The sequence below is a fragment of the Ranitomeya variabilis genome, chromosome 2 (assembly GCF_051348905.1).
Source record: "Ranitomeya variabilis isolate aRanVar5 chromosome 2, aRanVar5.hap1, whole genome shotgun sequence".
Classification (NCBI taxonomy): domain Eukaryota; kingdom Metazoa; phylum Chordata; class Amphibia; order Anura; family Dendrobatidae; genus Ranitomeya; species Ranitomeya variabilis.
In genome coordinates, this window is record NC_135233.1 from 179,372,644 (window position 1) to 179,392,701 (window position 20,058).

The following is a 20,058-nucleotide window of genomic DNA, read 5'->3' on the forward strand; positions in this document are numbered from 1 at the left end:
GATTCCCGACAAAGTATTGAGTGCATAACTGAACATTATTATTTGATGGTTTTTTTGTTTGTTATTAAAAAACACTTTTATTTGATTGGACGGGTGAAATATGCTAATTTATTGAGACAGGTTTTTTGGGTTATCAGGAGTTGTAGGCCAAAATCATCAGTATTAAAACAATAAAAGACCTGACAAATTTCAGTTGGTGGATAATGAATCTATAATATATGAAAGTTTAATTGTAATCATTACATTATGGTAAATAATGAAATTTAACACTATATGCTAATTTTTTGAGAAGGACCTGTATGTGCACATAGTACAGTGCACAGTATATACAGTATGGAGCCTCATGTGCAGTCATTATACAGTATGGAGCATCATGTGCGGTCATTATACAGTATGGAGCATCATGTGCGGTCAATATACAGTATGGAGCATCATGTGCGGTCAATATACAGTATGGAGCATCATGTGTGGTCAATATACAATATGGAGCATCATGTGCGGTCATTATATAGTATGGAGCATCATGTGCGGTCAATATACAGTATGGAGCATCATGTGCGGTCATTATACAGTATGGAGCATCATGTGCGGTCAATATACAGTATGGAGCATCATGTGCAGTCATTATACAGTATGGAGCATCATGTGCGGTCATTATACAGTATGGAGCATCATGTGCGGTCAATATACAGTATGGAGCATCATGTGCGGTCATTATACAGTATGGAGCATCATGTGCGGTCATTATACAGTATGGAGCCTCATGTGCGGTCATTATACAGTATGGAGCATCATGTGCGGTCAATATACAGTATGGAGCATCATGTGCGGTCAATATACAGTATGGAGCATCATGTGCGGTCATTATACAGTATGGAGCATCATGTGCGGTCAATATACAGTATGGAGCATCATGTGCGGTCAATATACAGTATGGAGCATCATGTGCGGTCATTATACAGTATGGAGCATGATGTGCAGTCATTATACAGTATGGAGCATCATGTGCGGTCATTATACAGTATGGAGCATCATGTGCGGTCAATATACAGTATGGAGCATCATGTGCGGTCATTATACAGTATGGAGCATGATGTGCAGTCATTATACAGTATGGAGCATCATGTGCGGTCATTATACAGTATGGAGCATCATGTGCGGTCATTATACAGTATGGAGCATCATGTGCGGTCATTATACAGTATGGAGCATCATGTGCGGTCAATATACAGTATGGAGCATCATGTGCGGTCATTATACAGTATGGAGCATCATGTGCGGTCAATATACAGTATGGAGCATCATGTGCGGTCATTATACAGTATGGAGCATGATGTGCGGTCATTATACAGTATGGAGCATGATGTGCAGTCATTATACAGTATGGAGCATCATGTGCGGTCATTATACAGTATGGAGCATCATGTGCGGTCAATATACAGTATGGAGCATCATGTGCGGTCATTATACAGTATGGAGCATCATGTGCGGTCAATATACAGTATGGAGCATCATGTGCGGTCATTATACAGTATGGAGCATCATGTGCGGTCATTATACAGTATGGAGCATCATGTGCGGTCAATATACAGTATGGAGCATCATGTGTGGTCAATATACAATATGGAGCATCATGTGCGGTCATTATACAGTATGGAGCATCATGTGCGGTCAATATACAGTATGGAGCATCATGTGCGGTCATTATACAGTATGGAGCATCATGTGCGGTCAATATACAGTATGGAGCATCATGTGCAGTCATTATACAGTATGGAGCATCATGTGCGGTCATTATACAGTATGGAGCCTCATGTGCGGTCATTATACAGTATGGAGCATCATGTGCGGTCAATATACAGTATGGAGCATCATGTGCGGTCAATATACAGTATGGAGCATCATGTGTGGTCAATATACAATATGGAGCATCATGTGCGGTCATTATACAGTATGGAGCATCATGTGCGGTCAATATACAGTATGGAGCATCATGTGCGGTCATTATACAGTATGGAGCATCATGTGCGGTCAATATACAGTATGGAGCATCATGTGCAGTCATTATACAGTATGGAGCATCATGTGCGGTCATTATACAGTATGGAGCATCATGTGCGGTCAATATACAGTATGGAGCATCATGTGCGGTCATTATACAGTATGGAGCATCATGTGCGGTCATTATACAGTATGGAGCATCATGTGCGGTCATTATACAGTATGGAGCATCATGTGCGGTCAATATACAGTATGGAGCATCATGTGCAGTCATTATACAGTATGGAGCATCATGTGCGGTCATTATACAGTATGGAGCATCATGTGCGGTCAATATACAGTATGGAGCATCATGTGCGGTCATTATACAGTATGGAGCATCATGTGCGGTCATTATACAGTATGGAGCCTCATGTGCGGTCATTATACAGTATGGAGCATCATGTGCGGTCAATATACAGTATGGAGCATCATGTGCGGTCAATATACAGTATGGAGCATCATGTGCGGTCATTATACAGTATGGAGCATCATGTGCGGTCAATATACAGTATGGAGCATCATGTGCGGTCAATATACAGTATGGAGCATCATGTGCGGTCATTATACAGTATGGAGCATGATGTGCGGTCATTATACAGTATGGAGCATCATGTGCGGTCATTATACAGTATGGAGCATCATGTGCGGTCAATATACAGTATGGAGCATCATGTGCGGTCATTATACAGTATGGAGCATGATGTGCAGTCATTATACAGTATGGAGCATCATGTGCGGTCATTATACAGTATGGAGCATCATGTGCGGTCATTATACAGTATGGAGCATCATGTGCGGTCATTATACAGTATGGAGCATCATGTGCGGTCAATATACAGTATGGAGCATCATGTGCGGTCATTATACAGTATGGAGCCTCATGTGCGGTCATTATACAGTATGGAGCATCATGTGCGGTCAATATACAGTATGGAGCATCATGTGCGGTCAATATACAGTATGGAGCATCATGTGTGGTCAATATACAATATGGAGCATCATGTGCGGTCATTATACAGTATGGAGCATCATGTGCGGTCAATATACAGTATGGAGCATCATGTGCGGTCATTATACAGTATGGAGCATCATGTGCGGTCAATATACAGTATGGAGCATCATGTGCAGTCATTATACAGTATGGAGCATCATGTGCGGTCATTATACAGTATGGAGCATCATGTGCGGTCAATATACAGTATGGAGCATCATGTGCGGTCATTATACAGTATGGAGCATCATGTGCGGTCATTATACAGTATGGAGCATCATGTGCGGTCATTATACAGTATGGAGCATCATGTGCGGTCAATATACAGTATGGAGCATCATGTGCAGTCATTATACAGTATGGAGCATCATGTGCGGTCATTATACAGTATGGAGCATCATGTGCGGTCAATATACAGTATGGAGCATCATGTGCGGTCATTATACAGTATGGAGCATCATGTGCGGTCATTATACAGTATGGAGCCTCATGTGCGGTCATTATACAGTATGGAGCATCATGTGCGGTCAATATACAGTATGGAGCATCATGTGCGGTCAATATACAGTATGGAGCATCATGTGCGGTCATTATACAGTATGGAGCATCATGTGCGGTCAATATACAGTATGGAGCATCATGTGCGGTCAATATACAGTATGGAGCATCATGTGCGGTCATTATACAGTATGGAGCATGATGTGCGGTCATTATACAGTATGGAGCATCATGTGCGGTCATTATACAGTATGGAGCATCATGTGCGGTCAATATACAGTATGGAGCATCATGTGCGGTCATTATACAGTATGGAGCATGATGTGCAGTCATTATACAGTATGGAGCATCATGTGCGGTCATTATACAGTATGGAGCATCATGTGCGGTCGTTATACAGTATGGAGCATCATGTGCGGTCATTATACAGTATGGAGCATCATGTGCGGTCAATATACAGTATGGAGCATCATGTGCGGTCATTATACAGTATGGAGCATCATGTGCGGTCAATATACAGTATGGAGCATCATGTGCGGTCATTATACAGTATGGAGCATGATGTGCGGTCATTATACAGTATGGAGCATGATGTGCAGTCATTATACAGTATGGAGCATCATGTGCGGTCATTATACAGTATGGAGCATCATGTGCGGTCAATATACAGTATGGAGCATCATGTGCGGTCATTATACAGTATGGAGCATCATGTGCGGTCAATATACAGTATGGAGCATCATGTGCGGTCATTATACAGTATGGAGCATCATGTGCGGTCAATATACAGTATGGAGCATCATGTGCGGTCATTATACAGTATGGAGCCTCATGTGCGGTCAATATGCAGTATGGAGCATCATGTGCGGCCATTATACAGTATGCAGCATCATGTGCGGTCATTATACAGTATGGAGCATTATGTGCGGTCATTATACAGTATGGAGCATTATGTGCGGTCAATATACAATATGGAGCATCATGTGCAGCCATTATACAGTATGGAGCATCATGTGCGGTCATTATACAGTATGGAGCATCATGTGCGGTCATTATACAGTATGGAGCATCATGTGTGGCCATTATACAGTATGGAGCATCATGTGCGGTCATTATACAGTATGGAGCATTATCTGCGGTCATTATACAGTATTGACCATCACGTGTGGCCATTATACAGTATGGAGCATTGTGTGGCCATATTTTTTTATTTATAATTATTCTTTATGAAAGTGTGATCAGCAGTGCTAAATGGGTGCGGTTGGGACGTGGATATGGGTGTGACTAGTTATGAATGGGTGTGGCCAGAGGCGTGGCCTAAAATTTGCCGCGGCGCGCAACGCGCCGCATGCTTTGTCCCTCTTTCCCATCTTCAAAAGTTGGGAGGTATGATGCTGGGCAGGGAGGGGGGCCCAGACACATTTCTTGCACAGGGGCCCAAAGCTGTCAGTGTCCGCCACTGGTATGGAGCATCATGTGCGGTCATTATACAGTATGGAGCATCATGTGCGGTCATTATACAGTATGGAGCATCAAGTGCGGTCATTATACAGTATGGAGCATCATGTGCGGTCATTATACAGTATGGAGCATCATGTGCGGTCATTATACAGTATGGAGCATCATGTGCGGTCAATATACAGTATGGAGCATCATGTGCGGTCATTATACAGTATGGAGCATCATGTGCGGTCATCATACAGTATGGATCATCATGTGCGGTCATTATACAGTATGGAGCATCATGTGCGGTCATTATACAGTATGGCGCATCATGTGCGGTCATTATACAGTATGGAGCATCATGTGCGGTCAATATACAGTATGGAACATCATGTGCGGTCATTATACAGTATGGAGCATCATGTATGGTCATCATACAGTATGGAGCATCATGTGTGGCCATTATACAGTATGGAGCATCATTTGTGGTCATCATACAGTATGGAGCATCATATGTGGCCATTATACAGTATGGAGCATCATGTGTGGTCATCATACAGTATGGAGCATCATATGTGGCCATTATACAGTATGGAGCATCATGTGTGGTCATCATACAGTATGGAGCATCATGTGTGGCCATTATACAGTATGGAGCACTGTGTGGCCATATTTTTTTGTTTATAATTATTGTATGTGAAACAGTGGGATCAGCAGTGCTAAATGGGTGTGGTTGGGATGTGGATATGGGTGTGACTAATTATGAATGGGTGTGGTCAGAGGCGTGGCCTAAAATTTGTCCCTCTTTCCCATCTTCAAAAGTTGGGAGGTATGCATTACCGTACTATGTATTCTAAGTGCAGCACGGTGGCTAAGGGTATGTGCACACGTTGCGGATTCTCTGCGGATCCGCAGCGTTTTTTGCAGTGCAGAAACGCTGCAGATCCGCAATTGATTTACAGTACAATGTAAATCAATGAGAAAAAAAAAATGCTGTGCACTTTGCGGAAAATCCGCTGCGGTTTAAAAGTAGCATGTCAATTCTTTTTTGTGAATCTGCAGCGTTTTTGTACCCATTCCATTATAGAAAACCACAGGGGTACAAAACGCAGCAAATCCGCAAGAAAACCACAGCAAAAACGCACAAAAAAAAGCTGCGGAACTGCACAAAAATCCGCAGGTGCGTTTTCTGCCAGGAGAGACAGAATCCGCACCAGAAATTCCAAAGCCTAATCCGCAACGTGTGCACATAGCCTTAGTGGTTAGCACTGCAGCGCTGGAGTCCTGGGTACTAATCCCACTTTGGACAACATCTGCAAAGAGTTTGTATGTTCTCTCCGTGTTTGCGTGGGTTTTCTCCGGGTACTCCGGTTTCCTCCCACATTCCAAAGACATACTGATAGGGAATGTAGATTGTGAGCCCCAACGGGGACAGCGATGATAATGTGTGCAACCTGTAAAGCGCTGCAGAATATGTTAGCGCTATATAAAAATAAAGATTATTATAAGTGTGAGATCTGTGGCCCAAAGTCATTTAACCCTTTGATTAACGACCTTTGATGCCCATTTTTGTGCCAGTTTTATAATTTTTGTAGCTGTTTTTAAGTGGATTCGCATCAGGGCGCCTCACTGCATCATTTGTTATTTAACCTATAAAAAACAAAATAAAAAATTGCCAAATAAGAAACTGAAGAATAAGAAACCAACTTCAGCCTCGTGTGGAGACCGACCGCTGCCGCCAGACGACGGATAGCTGGCCTCGGACCCCATATCGCCAACAGCCACAAGGACTACGACCCTCATCAGAACATTTGCTGCTGAGGAAACCATAGACACGATAAGTTTACTGAGCGAACTGTTACAGTTTTTTTCCCATTTTTTTGCTATTCTCCCTGATTCATTCCCAGTTGAACTGTTTATCTCCCTGCGAGCACCTTTACTGTTAACCCTTGCTCTGCTTCTACACCTATACAGGTGTACGTGGTACCTGCCGCCCTGCCTGGGAGCGCTGGCGGAGAGTGCCCTGGTGCCCCCACTGGTATCACACAGAGGCTCCACAGCAGTGGGCAGAGCGCGGGACTCTGGGAGACTGGACGGCTACACCCTATAGAGGAGATCGGCTGAGACCTCGCAGCCGCCATTGGGCAAGAGGAATTTGGCATCACAAACCACGCCCACCGGGTCATACGTACGTCACTAGCAAAAGACTTCTGTGGTTGGCAACAGAGCGCCGACTAGCCAGCGGAAATGGCGTATCCGGGCTACGGGAAACACCGCTGATTGGTTGACCTGGGAGAGTGGAAATCAATTGACGCATGCGCAGAAGGTAGTGGCGCCGGTGGAATGGCGTGAGTCGGAAAGCTCGGAGATCCTTGAGTGTACACAGTTCGCGTTTCGTAAGGTAACGATGTCGTTGGTTGTGTCAGTCCCGGTATTAGCGGCGGGGCTCCCCCGGGTCTTTGCTGCTGTAGAATCTCATATCTGCTTACACATAGTATCCTGCCCTGCTAACATTGTGGCATAGAAAGGCTCAGCAGTCACCGTGCGGACACCGCCATGTGTACTGCGTGAGCCGCCTGCTGTGCAGGCCTTTACTGTGTGCTCACATGTACCCACCTGAGGTACCGGACTGTTCTAGTGCTGGAACCTAGGATCAGCCCCCTATAGAGACCCCTATGCATCCAACAGTGCTGTATCCTGGGCTCAGCCCCCTATAGAGACCCCTATGCATCCAACAGTGCTGTATCCTGGGCTCAGCCCCCTATAGAGACCCCTATGCATCCAACAGTGCTGTATCCTGGGCTCAGCCCCCTACAGAGACCCCTATACATCCAACAGTGCTGTATCCTGGGCTCAGACCCCTATACATCCAACAGTGCTGTATCCTGGGCTCAGACCCCTATACATCCAGCAGTGCTGTATCCTGGGCTCAGCCCCCTATAGAGACCCCTATACATCCAGCAGTGCTGTATCCTGGGCTCAGCCCCCTATAGAGACCCCTATACACCCAGCAGTGCTGTATCCTGGGCTCAGCCCCCTATAGAGACCCCTATACACCCAGCAGTGCTGTATCCTGGGCTCAGTCCCCTATAGAGACCCCTATACATCCAGCAGTGCTGTATCCTGGGCTCAGCCCCTATAGAGACCCCTATACATCCAGCAGTGCTGTATCCTGGGCTTAGCCCCCTATAGAGACCCCTATACACCCAGCAGTGCTGTATCCTGGGCTCAGCCCCCTATAGAGACCCCTATACATCCAGCAGTGCTGTATCCTGGGCTCATCCCCCTATACAGACCCCTATACATCCAGCAGTGCTGTATCCTGGGCTCAGCCCCCTATAGAGACCCCTATACATTCAGCAGTGCTGTATCATGGGCTCATCCCCCTATAGAGACCCGTATACTTCCGGCAGTGCTGTAACCTGTGCCCAGACCCCTATACATCCGGCAGTGCTGTAACCTGTGCCCAGACCCCTATACATCCGGCAGTGCTGTAACCTGTGCTCAGACCCCTATATATCCAGCAGTGCTGTAACCTGAGCTTAGCCCCATATACAGATCCCTATACACATTTACTAGTTGGCACGCATGTAGTTCTTCACATATTATGCAGGCGCTTGCAACATTTATCATATACTTTGCTGCTCGCCCAGTCCCCACCTGTGTGCTCAAGAAGAAATGTTTGCAGCACTGCAATATGTGCCTGAATGATAGCCGTATAGTCAGCCCAGGTACAGCTGCATTTTCACTGAGAGATCATTCTGAACGAGCTCTCTTAAAGGGGTCTGTCAGTAGGCTCAACCATCCTGAGCAGTCTATATGGTCATGTATGTCAGATGCGATCCAATGTTTTATTCAAGAGAAATTCACATTTTTACATGGAAAAACATGGATCACAATTTTATTCGAACTCCCATGACAGCACCACGAGAGAGGGGATCCGCCCTTCAGGAACAGGAAACCTACAGATACAAAATGGCGGCACATCTCCCACGCATCCGTTGGTTTCCTGTTGCTGATGGGATGGATCCCTACAGGATTAGGATCCCAGGCCGGGGTGGGTCTCCTACTTCGACCGGTGCTGGGGTCTTGGAAGCGCCATGGTGCTCTTCGATGGCGGCACAGCAGGGAGCAGGGTCCGGAGGATCGCTGTCTCCGGAAGTGGCCAGCGCCGAGGTAAGTATCCTCACTGGCTCCCTGAGGCTCCAGCGGTGCAGGGTCTCTGTATGTCCCGGGCGGCGGTGGTTTCTGATGTGGGGGTGCGTGCGGCTCTCTTCTGGGTGTCCCGAAGCAGCCTCTGGCGCTTTCAGTGGTGCCGGGTGGCGTTGAGGGGCGGTGCCGGCCTGTAATTCCGGGTCACCGCTGGGTCCCTTCTGCGCATGCACGGGGGGTTTCTGGCACCTGGAAAATGGCGGCCGCCATACAGAGAGACCAGATTCAGTTCTATTAGGAGCTGATTAGCACTTGCGGGGAATGCCGGGGAGAGGTGTGGATTCACCTGCCGACCCGGAACCAGAGGGAGGTATATAGGGCCATCAGGCGGAGAGATCCCTTCTTCTGGCCCATTTTCCTCACAATGGAGGATGAGCAGCTGCACCCTTTGCAGCCAGTGGAAGCTGCAGACAAGCCTCAGGCCCCACGGATAAGTCGGGATGGAGGTGGCCAGCTGAGTGACCAATCCAGCCGCAGGACTTCTTCCAGGCGAACAACATCAACTGAAAAATTCCCCCCTCGTACTCCGGTACCAATCTCTGCAGACACTAGTGAGTGATCTTCGTGAATGTTCTCTCAGTGATGCAGCCTCCCCCTTATGTTTTTATTCTTAGGGAAAGAAATGCACAGATAAGGCAAGGCATAGGGAATACGCCCTCTGTAAATGCCCCCTACCGGACTCTTGTCCAAAGAGATTATGCCCCCTCCCCCTGTATCCAACAGACGATGAGGCTTAGGGAGGGGGAGACAACGTAGCTCCTACATCGCCCTTATTTCCTGTTAATTTTCCCCTCAGGTGGCGGGGAGACTCCTAACTTTACCTCAAGTCTGAAAGAAATTATCAGGACAGAGGTAAGGGAGTCTATAAAATCCCTGTCCCATGGAGAAAGTTCTAGGCAGAAGGATCTCCCAGAATCAGACTTGTCAGTAGACTGGAGGAGGGATGACGTTTCACCTGAATAAATTCTCTCGGCCTCTTCATCTGAAGAGGATTCGGGCTGCTTATGTCTGCTCCTAGACCGCGTGGATAAACTTGTAAAAGCGGTCAGGGGACCAATGAGAATAGAACCCAGACTTGAAATGTCCATACAGGATGTCATGTTTAAGGGTCTAGATCAAAAGGAGATATAAATCCTTCCCTTGATTGAGAAGATTCTGGGTCTGATTCTCCGCGAATGGAAAAAGCCGGAAAAGAGGGGCTCCTTACCTGCGGCCCTCAAGCAGAGATACCCCTTTGATGACCCGGTGGTTAATCTTTGGGATAAAGCTCCTAAACTAGACGCAGCAATCTCAAAGGCATCCAAAGAATCTTCCCTGCCCTTTGAGGATATGGGCTCCCTTAAAGATCCCCTAGATAGAAAGGCGGACATTTTCCTTAAAGGAACCTGGGAGATGGCAGCCGGATCTCTGAGGCCAGCAGTGGCGTCCCCTTGCGCAGCCAGATCTATGATGGTCTGGCTGGACCAACTTGAGTCTCAGCTTAAACAAGGAACGCCTCGAGAGACGATTTTGGGAGCCCTCCAACAATTCAGGAGACCGACGTCCTTTCAGCAGGAGAAGATTCGGTCAAAAAAGACCGTCAAGGGACTGCGCTAAGTGGGATGACAAGGAGAGGTAGCGGCTTCATGTTCAGGCGTTCATCGGGAACGGAAAAAATCATCCCAGTGACTAGCGGTTCCCGTGGGAGGTAGATTGTCAGCCTTTTATCCATCCTGGTCTCTTTTATCACCAACAGCAGTTGGGTGCAGGGCTTGATGTCCACAGGACTTAAACTTGAGTTCCTTTCGACCCCAGGGGATAATTTTAAGATGACTCCTGTCCGTTCCTCCCTGATAGATAGTCTGCCTTGGAGTCTGAGGTTGTCAAATTGTGCCAAAAAAAGGTCCTGGTAGAGGTTCCGGCTTCTGACGAGGGTAGAGGTTTTTACTTTCCCCTGTTTTTGGTCCAGAAGCCGGACAAATCTTATAGGACCATCATTAATCTTCGGTCCCTTAATAGATTTCTGATCTCTTGACCCTTTAAAATGGAAACATTTGGCTAAGAAATAAAGTTGTTTCAAAACTGTTTTATGGTGGTTTTAGAATTAAGATGCGTTCTACCATGTACCCATTCACTCAGATTATCAACGCTTCTTGAAAGTAGCTGTTTCCATAGATGGCTTAGGCTACGTTCACATTTGCGTTGTGCGGTGCCGGGTCGGCGACGCAACGCACAATGCAAATGTAAACGCATGCTCAACGCAGCGTATTGTGACGCATGCGTCCACTTTTGCATGGTTTTTGGCGCAGAAAAAACTGCATCATGCAGCGTCCTCTGCGCCCTGACGCATGCACCACAGTATAGGAAAAATCAGCCGCACTCAATTGGTTGAAAGTTCAGCAAACTGTGTAGTTTCTTTATTAACATATACAATAAACATCACCAGGTGCTTTTTTAGGAGGTAAATGGGTGGCGGACTATTCAATTCGGGTAACGTTTCGACCCCAGCGGGTCTTTATCAAAACCTCACTTGTGCCAAAGAGGTAGAGGAGAGGAGAAAGAGCCGAGTTCCCATAGGGCAGCTCTGGTGGAGTTGTGTGGAAGCGCGTCCGCCTGGTGGGTGATGTAGACTACATCACCCACCAGGCGGACGCGCTTCCACACAACTCCACCAGAGCTGCCCTATGGGAACTCGGCTCTTTCTCCTCTCCTCTACCTCTTTGGCACAAGTGAGGTTTTGATAAAGACCCGCTGGGGTCGAAACGTTACCCGAATTGAATAGTCCGCCACCCATTTACCTCCTAAAAAAGCACCTGGTGATGTTTATTGTATATGTTAATAAAGAAACTACACAGTTTGCTGAACTTTCAACCAATTGAGTGCGGCTGATTTTTCCTATACTTGGACTATTTTTGTTCATGCCTGCACCAACCCAGTGACAGTGTGCACATCTTTTTCCTGGATTTGCATGCACCACAGTGACGCATGCGTCACAAAACGCAAGTGCAACGCATGTCCATGCGCCCTTCAAGTTAAATGTAGGGGCGCATGACGCATGCGTCGCCGCGGCTGCGCCTGACGCAACGCTAATGTGAACGTAGCCTTAGTCTGGCATTTCCAGTATTGAGCTCCTCTTTGGCCTTTCAGCAGCACCACGGGTCTTAACGAAACTAATTTATGGCCCATCTTCGAGAGTCAGACATCATGATTATCCCATACCTAGACGACTTCTTAATTTCAGGCAATTCGGCAGATCATTGTCTTTCCCAGTTAAAAAGGTCTAATATCCTCTCTAGAACACCTGGGTTGGTTAATAAACTCGGAAAAATCCCGGTTACAACCCTTGAGGGTCCAGCAATTTCTCGGTCTCATTTTAGATTCAGAAAAACAAGAGTGTTGTCTGCCAACTGACAAAATTATTCACATCTGTCATCAGGTTCTGCGGGCAGTAAATAGACCCTCCATGACCCTCAGGCAGGCCATGTCCCTTCTAGGTTCCCTAACGTCTTGTATTCCGGCCGTCAAATGGGCTCAGGTTCACACAAGAGGCCTTCAGAAGGATGTTTTATTTTATGATGGGGCTCTGCGGGGGTCCCTACAGGGAAAAATAACATTATGACCATCTACCTTAAAATGGTTGCTTAACAGGGATAATTTGTCTTCAGGGGTTCCCTGGGAGAATAACATATCTCGTATAGTAACTACTGACACCAGTCCCTCGGGAGGAGTGCCCATATGGTGGATATGGTGATCCAGGGACAATGGGATTCCCAGGTAAAAGGTTCATCTAACCTGAAGGAACTATTGGCCGTAGAGCTGTCAGTTAAAAAAACCCTCCTTGTATACCTGCAGGGTCACCATGTCAGAATCCTATCGGACAATCAAGTCACAGTGACCTATATCAACCACCGAGGTGGGACCCGATCCGAGGCTCTGATGGAAATAACCTTTTTCAGACAGCAGAAAAACATTTTCTATCTTTGGCACTTCACATAAGAGGAAAAGACAACACGACAGAAGATTTTCTAAGCCGCAACATGCTGAGGCAGGGAGAGTGGTGTCTGAATGGAGCTGTCTTCAGCCAGATTGTCCGCCTGTGGGGTCAACCAGACATAGAACTTTTTCCCACCAGAAGAAACAGAAAAGTAAAACAATTCTGTTCTCTCATCCCGAGGGAAAAACCCCTGGTGGTGGACTTACGGAAGTGGGATTTCAATCTGGCCTATGCTTTTCCCCCGTTGCCCTGTTGCCTTTGGTAGTAAGGAAGATCAGAGAAGACAGGGCGAGGATTATATTAGTTGCCCCATTTTGGCCCAGGAGGGCTTAGTTTTCATGGTTGAGGACAATGTCAGTCTGCGACCCCTGGGTACTTCCCGATCTTCCAGATCTTCTTGTCCAGTCAGTCACCCACGAGTAGTAGGGCTCCACCTGACGGCGTGGAGTTTGAAAGGGCATTATTAAAGGATAAAGGATTCTCCCCCAATCTAATAGATACACTTCTAAAAATAATAATAATAATAATAATAATTTTTATTTATATAGCGCCAACATATTCCGCAGCGCTTTACAACTTATAGAGGGGACTTGTACAGACAATAGACATTACAGCATAACAGAAATCACAGTTCAAAATAGATACCAGGAGGAATGAGGGCCCTGCTCGCAAGCTTACAAACTATGAGGAAAAGGGGAGACACGAGAGGTGGATGGTAACAATTGCTTTAGTTATTTGGACCAGCCATAGTGTAAGGCTCGGGTGTTCATGTAAATCTGCATGAACCAGTTAACAGCCTAAGTATGTAGCAGTACAGACACAGAGGGCTATTAACTGCATAAAGTGTATGAGAACACGATGCAAGGAACCTGATTATGTGTTTTGTTTTTTTTCTATTTTTAATAGGCCACACAGGGATAGTTAGGTTAATGCGTTGAGGCGGTAGGCCAGTCTGAACAAATGCGTTTTTAGGGCACGCTTAAAACTGTGAGGATTGGGGATTAATCGTATTAACCTAGGTAGTGCATTCCAAAGAATCGGCGCAAAAGTAGGAAATCGGTTACAGCCAAGATATACGTTAAAACCTTAAGACGATTCCTAGCCACTTATGACCTTTAAAGCCAACGAAGGAATACCTATAGGGCAGATTCTTGAATTCTTGCAGAAAGGCCTTGAATTAGGTCTGGCTACTAGTACCCTGAAAGTACTGGTTTCGGCCCTTAGAGCATTATTTAATTATGACATTGCAAGAAATTACTGGATATCTCGATTTATAAAGCGGCTGGCAGATCTAGGCCCATACACAGAGTTTTGTGTGTCCCATTGGACTTGAACTTAGTCCTTACGACTTTGATGGAGCCTCCGTTTGAACCTATGGTATCTTCCTCAATTAAAATCCTATCCCTCAAGGTAGCATTTTTAGTGGCCATCACATCGGCTCGTAAAATAAGCGATATTCAGGCGCTCTCTAGAATCCCCCCTTACACACAGATTTTAGACGACAGGGTAGTACTTAGGCCAGACCCGGCCTACTTGCCCAAGGTTTCCTCAGACTTCTAAAGGACACAAGTGATAGTTGTCCCTTCCTTCCTCCCTAATCCCACTAACCAAAAGGAGGAAAAATTACATACTTTAAATGTTAGAAGATGTCTTTTAGAGAACCTTTCTGTCACTAATCCTTGGAAAAAAGACATCGCTTTATTCATATCTTTCCAGGGTGCTAGGAAGGGTTTTAGGATTTCAAAAAGTACATTACCAAGATGGATTAGGGAGGCTATCTCTCTAGCTTACACAGCAGGTGGCGGTCCGGCTGCACAGAACTTAAAGGCTCATTCTACCCGAGCCATGGCAACCACTTGGGCAGAGAGATCTGGAGTTTCCATTGACCAGATATGTAAGGCGGCTACGTGGTCATCCCCTTGCACCTTTTTTAACCATTATAGACTAATCATGGGTGTGTCCTCTGAGCTCACCTTCAGGTTAAGGGTGCTGCAAGCTGTAGTCCCTCCCTAAGCTAGTTTTACATCTCTGTAATTCTCTTGTGTTGCTGTCATGGGAGTCCGAATAAAGCATTAAGTTACTTACCGGTAACGGCATTTTTTGGAGGCCCATGACAGCACCCTTAGTTCCCTCTCTTATCACATAGGGTGGATTGTTAAAGTTGTATGTATCTTTTTTTTTTTTGTACCATTGACCATGGAGGTTCTCTCAAGATCTGTAATCCAACTGATACGTGGGAAAGGTGCCGCCCTATTTGTATCTGTAGGTTTCCTGTTCCTGGTGCTGTCATGGACCTTCTAAAAAAGCGGTTACCAGTAAGTAACTTAATGCTTTCAATGAATCATGTTATTTAGCTTCCGATGATGTACATGCCCATATATATGACTGCTTAGGAGGGATGATCCTACTGACTCCCCTTTAAGAATGCTCATTTCACAATTTATCTTTCAGTGCAAGCATTCTGATGATCACCAACAAACAGAAGCAAAGCGCTAGTATGAGTGAAATGCTCTTTTGCACTATGCAAATAAAACAATTGTTCTTGTGTAAACAGGTCTCGTACTGCCGAGAACCAATGCAAAGTCTAGGTCTACTAAGTGATATATTACTGATCGCTCAGTGCGCATTGTTTACTGCGGACTGCCCATGTAAACAGGATGTTAACTGACTGCTCACTATAGTTGAGCGAATATGTTCCTGGATTACGCCGGCTGATCAGCTGTCCTGTGCCGCAGGTGCATATGTGGCGACTGTGTCACTGTCACCACACATGCATGGAGAACCCCAACAAACAGGCTCTCCATGCATGTGCTGTGACAGTCACATAGCCGCGACACATGCAGCTGCAGAGTTGAACAGCAGATCGGTCGGAGCAATCCAGGAAGCCGAGTTGCCTACACAGCTTATTCAGCAAGCGCTATAGCTTGCCGAATAACAGGGAATCCGAACATATTCTCTCAACTCTACTGCTGATGGGTAGAGGTTTAAAGGGAACCTGTCACCCCCAAAATCGAAGGTGAGCTAAGCCCACCAGCATCAGAGGCTTATCTACAGCATTTTGTAATGCTGTAGATAAGCCCCCAATGTATCCTGAAAGAGGTGAGATTATACTCACCATGGGGCGGTCCCGGTTCTGTTCTGGTCCGATGGACGTCGCGGTCCGGTCCGGGGCCTCCCATATTCTTACAATGACGTCCTCTTGTCTTCAGGCTGCAGCTCCGGCTCCGGCGTACTTTGTCTGCCCTGTTGAGGGCAGAGCAAAGTACTGCAGTGTGTAGGTGCCGCAGCGTGAATACAAGAAGAGGACGTCATCGTAAGAAGATGGGAGGCCTCGGACCGGACCGCGACACCCATCGGACCAGAACAGAACCGGGACCAGAACAGAACCGAGACCTCTTTTTCTCATCTTTCAGGATTCATCGGGGGCTTATCTACAGCATTACAGAATGCTGTAGATAAGCCCCTGATACCGGTGGGCTTAGCTCACCTTCGATTTTGGGGATGACAGGTTCCCTTTAATGCCGCCGATCTTCCTTGTAAACTGACCCAAAGGAGATAAAGTTTTCTCTATGCTGTCAACAGTTTGGAAAACTGGAATGGGATTTGGCAAAAAAACGGATGTGTGATCTGGTTGTGACTTTTAACCACTTGATCTGGAAAACTGTGGTGAACCTGTGGAATCTCATGCCTGCCAATCCTGTCTTTTTGGGGTCCAGTGTCTGTTTCCCAATTTAGCAGTAGTGCTCATCCTTGTTTTTGTCAAGAGTATTTAAGATTTCCAGGCCAGTTCCAGAGTACCTGCAGTCATCATGGGGGAAGCCATTCATGGTTGAGATCGGAAAACATGTCTCTATGAACCCTGATCTTGCTGGGTTTATGGGATCGGAAGTAAATGCGATTTACAGAAATAACATAGAACAGATGCTAAGATAACTTTGTAATTTTGACCAATTCTGGCAACAGCATATACATTGGTGCTTTGTCGTTTGACCTCCATAGCCCCTACCTAACATGAAAACATCGTACTGAATCAAAGTTCTAAAACTGACCCTTTGGATCTTTGTGTGGATGTGAAAGGATCTTCAAAATCTTGTAAGTTGATGGTCAAATATCACCATCTAATGATTTTTGTCATGTCTTGTCTAAATAGTCGGAGTTCATATTTCAGCGAGGTAGAGATCAATTAGTCTCCTTTTAGACTTTAATCTGTACAACTCTTCGAATTTTTCTATGTGCCACCTGGATGTCAATATCCAGAATAATGACCGCATATTAAAATTTTATGGTTGAACAAGCGTGAGACGTTGGTGTAAGGACGAACTGTTCACCATACCAAGAATCAGAGGCTTTATTGAAAACTGAGAATAATAATTATTGCTGCAGTTTTGATAACTTGTAGACGAGATTCGCACACCCGTGTGTTCCTGTCTGAGAACGACCACAATTCACAGACCGGTTTCAGGTCTCTAGACCTGAACGCCACAGCATCATATAAGCCTACAGGTTTGGATCAGGAGGATTATGGCCAGTCTATGCGTCAGACTTTTGTCTGGGTACGAACGTCTCCTCGTTTAAAGGCATTGGTGATTTATTCTCCACGCACTAGATATCTGCCATGGTTGTATATGAGCACATTATATATTTGTGATTTATTTTTGTCGTCATCCTGTTGCAGGTTGGGTGAGAAGTCAAGATGATTCAATGAAACTTGATAGCCTGGAAACGTGAAAATAAAACCTGTTCTCCAAGGACCAGATTCATTGAACTAAACTCGAAGAAGATGGATCAGAACAATAGTTTGCCCCCTTTTCAGGGACTGGCATCTCCCCAGGTGAGTAATCTATTCTAACCCATTTCGTAAGAAAAGTAAACGCATGCTTTGGCTGTTCACATTGGCAATTTGCCATTCCACCAGACATCCCAGGACTTTTGATGAAAAGAACGTGATACCTTCTCTAGAAGTGTATTGCTGCCTCCATATATCTCCTGTTACCTTGAGAACATGAGCTCCACCCTTTAGCTTCATCCCTAGTTTATCTTGTCTAACACTCACCTCTGCTGTATGTTAAAAGCTTCAACACAAACCTGAGCGCAAAATCTCATTGTGAGTGTCATAGTATATACATGTCCAACTCGAGCCCGTGGGCTTAATGTGGCCCACAATCAAATTTTTAATTAGCTTTTAATAAAATACATAATGTTTACTACATCTGGGGTTCAGTTAAACAGCGCATGCTAATACTACAAATCCCACATTTCTGGTCTGGCACACGCCATGGTTACCAGGATTTTAACATACCCAGTAGTAACGTGCTCCCCAGCTGTGATGCACTTTCTGATCGGCATTCACCTGAGCCGGAAGTTCCTTCTACTGGGGCTTCACCTCTTTAGGCCTTATAGGATCATGCCATGATTTATTTTATTGCTCTCCTTCATGTATTCTCAATTTTGCCTTTGTACATTGTTGACCTATTGAGATGTTACCCTTCTTATTCATTCCCTACCATCTTTATAGGGGGTTGTAAACAAATCTGGTAACTCCCTTAACCCCTTTCTGCCATTGGACGTACTATTCCATCCATGTGGGGTGGGCCTTACTTCCCAAGGACGGAATAGTACGTCCAGCACGATCAGCCGCTCTCATGGGGGGGAGTGCGGCCGGGTGTCAGCTGACTATCGCAGCTGACATCCGGCACTATGTGCCAGGAGTGGTCACTGACCGCCCCCGGCACATTAACCCCCGGCACACTGCGATCAAACATGATCGCAGTGTTCCGGCGGTATAGGGAAGCATCGCACAGGGAGGGGGCTCCATGCGGGCTTCCCTGAGACCCCCGGAGCAACACGATGTGATTGCGTTGCTGCGAGGGTCTCTTACCTCCTCCTCCCTGCAGCAGGCCCGGATCCAAGATGACCTGAATCTGTGCACCTCAGGTCACCGATCTGACACAGTGCACAGCAAAGTGTCAGATCGGCGATCTTACACTATAACATGATGCGCCCCCCCCCCGGGGCAATGTTATAGTGTAAAAAAAAAATATTCACATGTGTAAAAAAAAAAAAAAAAAATTCCCCCAAAAAATAATAAAAAAAAATATATATATTGTTCCTATAAATACATTTCTTTATCTAAATAATGAAAAAAAAAACACAAAAGTACACATATTTAGTATCGCCGCGCCCGTAACGACCCGACCTATAAAACTGTCCCACTAGTTAACCCCTTCAGTGAACACCGTAAACCCCCCCCCCCCCCCCAAAAAAAAGAGCCAAAAGACAACGCTTTATTATCATACCGCCAAACAAAAAGTGGAATAACACGAGATCAAAAAGACGGATATAAATAACCATGGTACCGCTGAAAACGTCATCTTGTCCCGCAAAAAACGAGCTGCCATACAGCGTCATCAAAGAAAAAATAAAAAGTTATAGTCCTCAGAATAAAGCGATGCAAAAATAATTATTTTTTCTATAAAATAGTTTTTATCGTATAAAAGCGCCAAAACATAAAAAAAGATATAAATGAGGTATCGCTGTAATCGTACTGACCCGAAGAATAAAACTGCTTTATCCATTTTACCAAACGTGGAACGGTATAAACGCCTCCCCCAAAAGAAATTCATGAATAGCTGGTTTTTGGTCATTCTGCCTCACAAAAATCGGAATAAAAAGCGATCAAAAAATGTCATGTGCCCGAAAATGTTACCAATAAAAACGTCAACTCGTCCCGCAAAAAACAAGACCTCACATGACTCTGTGGACCAAAATATGGAAAAATTATAGCTCTCAAAATGTGGTAACGCAAAAAATATTTTTTTCCAATAAAAAGCGTCTTTCAGTGTGTGACGGCTGCCAATCATAAAAATCTGCTAAAAAACCCCGCAATAAAAGTAAATCA

General features: G+C 45.6%; 1 protein-coding gene across 1 annotated transcript in view; it reads left to right on the plus strand.

Moving 5' to 3' along the window:
• The first annotated feature begins 7,107 nt into the window (after positions 1-7,107).
• Positions 7,108-20,058, plus strand: part of TBP (TATA-box binding protein) — a 67,461-nt gene continuing 54,510 nt past the window's right edge. Inside the window, exons 1-2 of the mRNA XM_077283235.1 lie at positions 7,108-7,376; positions 17,836-17,991. Coding sequence (XP_077139350.1) covers positions 17,941-17,991 — 51 coding nt within the window. The 5' untranslated portion in view covers positions 7,108-7,376; positions 17,836-17,940. The remainder of the gene's footprint in view (positions 7,377-17,835; positions 17,992-20,058) is intronic.